This window comes from Sapajus apella, unplaced genomic scaffold (genome assembly GCF_009761245.1).
Source record: "Sapajus apella isolate SASKATOON/1434 unplaced genomic scaffold, GSC_monkey_1.0 scaffold15, whole genome shotgun sequence".
NCBI classification, from domain to species: Eukaryota; Metazoa; Chordata; class Mammalia; order Primates; family Cebidae; genus Sapajus; species Sapajus apella.
The window spans coordinates 12,404,666-12,411,630 of NW_022436955.1; the positions used below are offsets into that span (position 1 = coordinate 12,404,666).

Sequence of the window (6,965 nt, forward strand, 5' to 3'; positions counted from 1 at the left end):
GAATTTTTTTTTTTTTTTTTTTTTGACACGGGGTTTCACCATATTGGTCAGGCTGGTCTTGAACTCTGGACCTTGTGATCTACCTGCCTCGGCCTTCCAAGGTACTCGGATTATAGGTGTGAGCCACCACGCCTGGCCAGAAATTTTTTTTTTTTAAGTTAAATGTTAATTGTATATATCCTAGAAATAATCGCAAGATCAAACGTAACCTTTGTCTTAAGCCTTGGGAGTTAAATAGACTTTAAAACTTTCTTACATGATTCTATCTTAAGAGAAAATAAGGACATACCAGGCAATTTTATAGTCTCCATCCCTCTCTCCATAGCTGATTATGTATCAGTCACATTTGGGCTGACCTAGGAGCCCTGCTCACAAACCTTCAATGGCTCCAATTCAAAATCAAAGCCAAAGTCCTTGCAGTGGTCCATATGCCCCTCCCACCCTGCTTGCCCCTCATGGTGGGAGAACCATGTTTCTTCCCATCACTCACTGTGCTACAGCCATGCTGGCCTCCTCACCTTCCCTCCTTCACACCAAACATGCTCCTGCCTCAGGACCTTTGCCCTTACTGTTTCCTTTGCCTGGAACACGTTGTCCCCAGATTTGGGAAAATGACAATTATTGAGTTGAAGACCTATCTGAAAATTAAAGACCATGCTTGAATTCACATATCACTGTCTACTATCTTGTACTGTGCACACCGACTTCAGGGATGTGAGTGTCACATGGATTGACATTTTCAAGTGTATTGAAGGTAGCCAATGGCTGTCTAACTGCCCCCTGTCTGGTATGAGGGGTGCTCTGTGATAGCTGCTGCTTCTGGCCTTCTTTATCTTTGGCTCTCAACACTCTTGATCTCTCTCCCCACAACCCCCAACCGTAGTCCTGATTCTACTGCTCTTGCTGTTTCTTCGGAGGAGAACTGTGGTCAAAGAGCCCTTACTGCCCCCGGAGGATGACACCCGGGACAATGTTTATTACTATGATGAAGAAGGAGGCGGAGAAGAGGATCAGGTAGGTTTCTAAAACCATGGAAGCTCAGTGGTGGTGTCTTTATTTGGAAGAAGCAATTTCTTTATTTGGATAGAGAGAGGTAGGCATTTGAAACAACTCTGTATCACTTTGTATATTATCTTTTTAAGGCCAAGAAAGTAGACTGTCATCATCATCACATCATCACCAACACAGCTAATATTTATCAATCCCATACTGTTCTGCACCTCAATGAATGAACTGAGGCACAGAGCACTTCAGTAACTTGTCTAAGTTTATACAGCTAGGAAGTGACAGAGCCAAATGGCCTGTCTCAGAGCCTGCACTCCTCATTGCCATTCTCCAGACATGACATGAACTTCAGCCAGATTATCTTTCACACAGAACAACTGGTCTGCTTTGTTTCTCTTGAGTTTTTAGTTAGACCAAACTGCTTTTCATCAATATTATATCTTTTTTTTTTTTTTTTTTTTTTTTTTGAGACGGAGTCTTGGTCTGTTGCCCAGGCTGAAGTGCAATTGTGCGATTTCAGCTCACTGCAACCTCTGCCTCCTGAGTAGCTGGGATTACAGGCTCTGGCCAAAACATCCAGCTAATTTTTGTATTTTTTAGTGGAGTTGGGGTTTCACCATGTTGGCCAGGGTGGTCTCAAACTCCTGACCTTGCGATCTGCCCATCTTAGCCTCACAAAGTGCTGGGATCACAGGCATAAGCCACTGTACTTGGCTGTCAATGTTATATCTTTAGTCCCTCTGTATTTCCTGATTTGGAAGATGATCTTAACATCTTACCCTAGAGTTGTCCAGGGAACTGTTCAGTGTCTTGGAGAGTCTACTTACCATGGGGGTTTGTCACGGAGTCCTGCTTTTGACTCAGGCCATAGAGTGAGGCACAATTTACTGAGCTCCATACAACATAGGGAGGAGGGTATACAGAGAAAAATATTGTTCCAGATTTGAGGGACTTCTAAGTCTAGGTGGGATACCAGATACATCGTATCAGTGAGCAATAGAGCAACCAATCCCAGAATCTCAGCAGCACACAACATGCATGTCTTTCCCATGCACTGTGGGGTAGCTGCAGCAACTGCTGGTCTCATCTAAGCTCACGAGAATCTGTAGGATGGCTGGGGCTCTGCAGATTTAGGCAGCGTTTAGCTGAGTGGCTCTAAACTGCTAATTATATCCAGATCTGTTCCATGCAAGTCTCGTCTTTGTACCAGCAAGCTGGTGCCTTTTAGACCTTTTCCTGTGTCATGTGTTCCTGTCCCATTGGCTAAGCAAGTCACACGACAAAGCCCCAAATCAATGGAGGTGCACTCTTCTCACAGGCTAGGGTTGGGAGGGAGTGAATATTTGCCAAATAATTATCTCATCGTCTTATCCTATGAAAATTAGTAAGGCACACAAACTATATCTGGATTCACACATGCTATACACAGTTCTTTCGGCTATATTTTTTCCAGTGCTATTTGGGAAACTTCTAGCTTGAAAGCTGTCATTTTGCATTAAACTGGTAAAGATCATACAGTTGGCAGTGAAGACATCATCCAATGTTGTAATCTGTAAACCGGACTTAGCCCTGTGCATATGACTGTTTCTTATTCTTCATTGTACTTCTACCTTTTTCTCCAAAGGACTTTGACTTGAGCCAGTTGCACAGGGGCCTGGACGCTCGGCCTGAAGTGACTCGTAATGATGTCGCACCAACCCTCATGAGTGTTCCCCGGTATCTTCCCCGCCCTGCCAATCCTGATGAAATTGGAAATTTTATTGATGAAGTAAGTAATTCATGTGGAAAATCAAAGCATGGCTCATCTCTAAGCTCAGAAGGGAGGAGTTGTGTCAAAAATGAGAAAAAGAGTCTTTAGATTCTTTACTAAGTTTTCAGCTTCCCTGAGCCCTGCTTTCCTTAATCTGTGTCTCATCTGAATTTCAGATCTAATAGTGCTTTAAATTGCAAAGTCCGTGTGGCAAAATCAAGAATTGCCTGAAAAGATTTAGTAGATATAGAAATGAGGCTAGGGACATTCTAAGTAAATTTCATTTTAGTTTCACTAATGGAATTTACCTCCCTTGCCTCCCACTGCTGGTTGGGATATTAGGATAAATGTATATCACAAGTCTACCTGAGGATTAGAAAAATAGAATCTGTATTGTATATGTCAGAAATGCATTCAGCTCTAAATACAAGAAGCTGAAACAGATGGGAGTAGATATACCTTGTACAAATAGTAAGCTGGGGTGAGCAGTCTAGGCTGGTGGATCAGGCTGTTCCATGTTTCTGCTCTATCATCTTAGCATGTAGACCCTAGTTCTCAGGCTTGTTGCCTCATGATCACAGATGGCTGCCACACTTCCAGACCTTAGGTCTGTATTCCAGCAGGAAACAGTATGAAGAGCAAAGCAGAGGGCAAAAGTCTGTCTTCTAGCAAACCGTCTTCTTACTCAACAAGGGAGTTGTCCAACCAGTTATTGGCCAGAACTATCAGAAGGCTGTGCCTACTTGCAAGGGAAAATAATAAGGCATTAAACGAATTAGCTTAGGGTAAGATGAGAAAGAACCCAGTAAAGGAATAGTCTGGCAGGGTTTGTTTCCTTAAGCTATGTTCTCTAATAACTTGCCTGGTTACTGGAATGGTGTTTGGGCTTGTCTGATGGTCCAGTGGCCCTCGGTGAGTCTCTCTGGTGAAGTCTGTGTTTGCTTTAGCTTCCTGTAGGAGTGGTCAATGAGGATTATGAGGCACTGCAGTATTAGAAGTGACTAAGCCACATTCATTTTAGCCACTGGAGAAAACAGTAACCAGTTTAACCCCCTCTTTTATTTATTTATTTTTTATTTTTATTTTCATTTTTTGAAACAGTTTTATTCTTGTTGCCCAGGCTGGAGTGCAGTGGTGTGATCTTGGCTCACTGCAACCTCCGACTCCCAGATTCAAGCGATTCTCCTGCCTCAGCCTCCCAAGAAACTGGGATTACAGGCACCGCTGTCATGCCTGACTAATTTTTGTGTTTTTAGTACAGACGGGATTTCATCATGTTAGCGAGGCTGATCTCAAACTCTCGACCTCAGGTGATCTGCCTGCTTCGGCCTCCCAAAGTGCTGGGATTATGGGGGTGGGCCACCGCACCTGGCTACCGACCCATTTTATATACATCTGGATTTGGGCCTTTCCTCCATTCACACTCATTTGCAAGTCATCACTTGTATTTGTAGTTTTTATTTAAATTATAAAAATAGTATGCTAAAAAAGAACAAGATCATGTCTTTTGCAGGAGCATGGGTGGAGCTAGAAGCCATTATCCTTAGCAAACTAACGCAGGAACAGAAAACCAAATACCACATGTTCTCACTTAAATGTGGGAGCTGAATGACAAGAACTCATGGACACAAAGAAGGGAACAACAGACACTGGGATCTACTTGAGGGAGGGGCATGGGAGGAGGTGTTTGGTGTACAGGTTGTTTCATCGTAGTTATCTTTTACAGGAAAGATTGGGTACTTGGCTTAATACCTGGGTGATAAAATAATCTGTACACCAAACCCCCACAGCGAGTTTACCATTTGTTACCTATATAACAAGGTTTCACATGTACCCCCGAACCTCAAAGTTTTTTTTTTAAAGTGTGCTTGCTATTTTAAAAATATAAATTATGGTGTGGGGGTGTACACCTGTTATCCCAGCTACTTGGGAGGCTGAGGCAGGAGAATCTCTTGAACCCAGGAGGCAGAGCTTGCAGTGAGCTGAGATCGTGCCATTGCACTCCAGCCTGGGTGACAGAGCAAGAATCTGCGACTCTGTCTCAGAATAAATATAATTTATTTATTTCATAAAATGAAAATATATAAAGAAAAAAAAAGGCCAGGCACGGTGACTCATGCCTATAATTCCAGCACTTTGCAAGGCCAAGGCGGGTAGATTGCCTGAGGTCAGGAATTCAAGACTAGCTGCACCAACATGGTGAAACCCCATCTCTACTAAAAACACAAAAATCAGCTGGGCGTGGTGGCGCACACCTGTAGTCCCAGCAACACAGGAGGCTGAGACAGGAGAATCACTTAAACCTGGGAGGCGGAGGTTTCAGTGAGCCGAGATCACACCATTGCACTCCAGCCTGCGCCACAAGAGTGAAACTCCATCTCTTCCTTAGTTCCTATACCCTCACTCCCTAGATTTAACTGCTAAGCATTTGTCATTCAGCCCTTTCTGGGCTGAAATGCAGCCTGCATACACCAGTATGACTATCTCCAAAGTTTCCAGCTCTGCCCATCCCAGCTGGTGGTGTGGAAGCCCCACCCTTATTTGTGGGGACTCCATGCTGACTGATTGGTGCTTGTATCTCTCCTGCCTACATATAACTTATCATTTCACTTTCTCTTTCCATCAACAACATATCCTGTGCATCTTGCTGTGCCATTGTGTATAAATGCACTTTGTTGGCGTTCACTGCTCTGTGGTGTGCCACGGTCTGGGTATATTGTCATACGTTACATGGTGCTAGACTTCTTGTACCAGATGACAGGTGTGCCCTTCCTTTCACTAAAAGATCCTGTTGTCCCCTTTCTTCTTTAGAATCTGAAGGCGGCTGATAGTGACCCCACGGCCCCACCTTATGATTCTCTGCTCGTGTTTGACTATGAAGGAAGTGGTTCCGAAGCTGCTAGTCTGAGCTCCCTGAACTCCTCGGAGTCAGACAAAGACCAGGACTATGACTACTTGAACGAATGGGGCAATCGCTTCAAGAAGCTGGCAGACATGTACGGAGGCGGCGAGGATGACTAGGGGACTCGAGAGAGACGGGGCCTAGACCCGTGCGCTGGGAAATGCAGAAATTATGTTGCTCATGGTTTTTCAGTGCCCTTCTCTTGAGATGAGTTTCGGGGGAAAAAAAAGAGACTGGTCAGTGATGCAGTTAGTATAGTTAGAATTTCCACTTCATAGCTCTAATCGGTGTGTGTTAGAAAAGTTTTGACTTACTCCTAGAAGCTTTTTTTTTTTTTCCCCATCTCTCTTTACATGGTGGTGATGTCCAAAAGATACCCAAATTTTAATATTCCAGAAGAACAACTTTAGTGTCAGAAGGTTCACCTAGCACCTTGCAGATTTTCTTAAGGAATTTTGTCTCACTTTTAAAAAGAAGGGGAGAAGTCAGCTATTCTAGTTCTGTGGTTTTGTGTATATAATTCTTTTTTTTAATTTTTGCGCTCCCCCTCATTGCTACAAAGTCCCCCTGCCTTTTTTTTTTTTTTTTTTTTTTTTTAAAAAAAACAGGGTCTCATTCTATCAGCCAGGTTGGCGTGCAGTGGTGCAATCACAGCTCACTGCAGACTTGACCTCCCAGGCTCAAGTAATCCTCCCACCTCAGTCTCCCAAGCAGCTGGGACCACAGGCATGCACCACTATGCAAGACTAATTTTTTTTAATATTTGAGACGGGGTCGCCCTATGTTATTCAGGCTGGTCTTAAACTCTTGGCTCAAGTGATCCTCCCATGGTGGCCTCCCAGAGTGTTGGGATTATAGGCATGAGCCACTGCACCTGCCCAGCTCCTAAATCCCTGCCATTTTTGTTTTTTTGAGACAGAGTCTCGCTCTGTCACCCAGGTTGGAGTGCAGTGGCATGATCTCAGCCCACTGCAGTTTCTGCCCCCTGGATTCAAGCGATTCTCCTGCCTCAGCCTCCTGAGTAGCTGGGATTACAGGTATGCACCACCACACCCAGATAATTTTTGTGTTTTTAGTAGAAACAGGGTTTCAGCACATTGGTCAGGCTGATCTCAAACTCCTGACCTTGTGATCTGCCAACCTCGGCCTCCCGAAGTGATGAGAGTACAGGTTTAAGCCACTGCACCTGGCCCTCCCTGATGTATTTTAAGAGACAGAGTTTCACTCTGTCACCAAGGCCTGGGATGCAGTGATGTGATCATAGCTCACTGTAACCTCAAACTCTGGTGCTCAGTCAATTCTCCCACC

The 6,965-nt window shown here is 44.2% G+C and overlaps 1 protein-coding gene across 1 annotated transcript in view; it reads left to right on the plus strand.

Annotated features, from left to right (window-relative positions):
• CDH1 (cadherin 1) overlaps nt 1–6,242 on the plus strand; it is a 94,508-nt gene extending 88,266 nt beyond the window's left edge. The window contains exons 14-16 of the mRNA XM_032284268.1: nt 884–1,014; nt 2,630–2,773; nt 5,567–6,242. Coding sequence (XP_032140159.1) covers nt 884–1,014; nt 2,630–2,773; nt 5,567–5,776 — 485 coding nt within the window. The 3' untranslated portion in view covers nt 5,777–6,242. The remainder of the gene's footprint in view (nt 1–883; nt 1,015–2,629; nt 2,774–5,566) is intronic.
• Nucleotides 6,243–6,965: the final 723 nt, after the last annotated feature.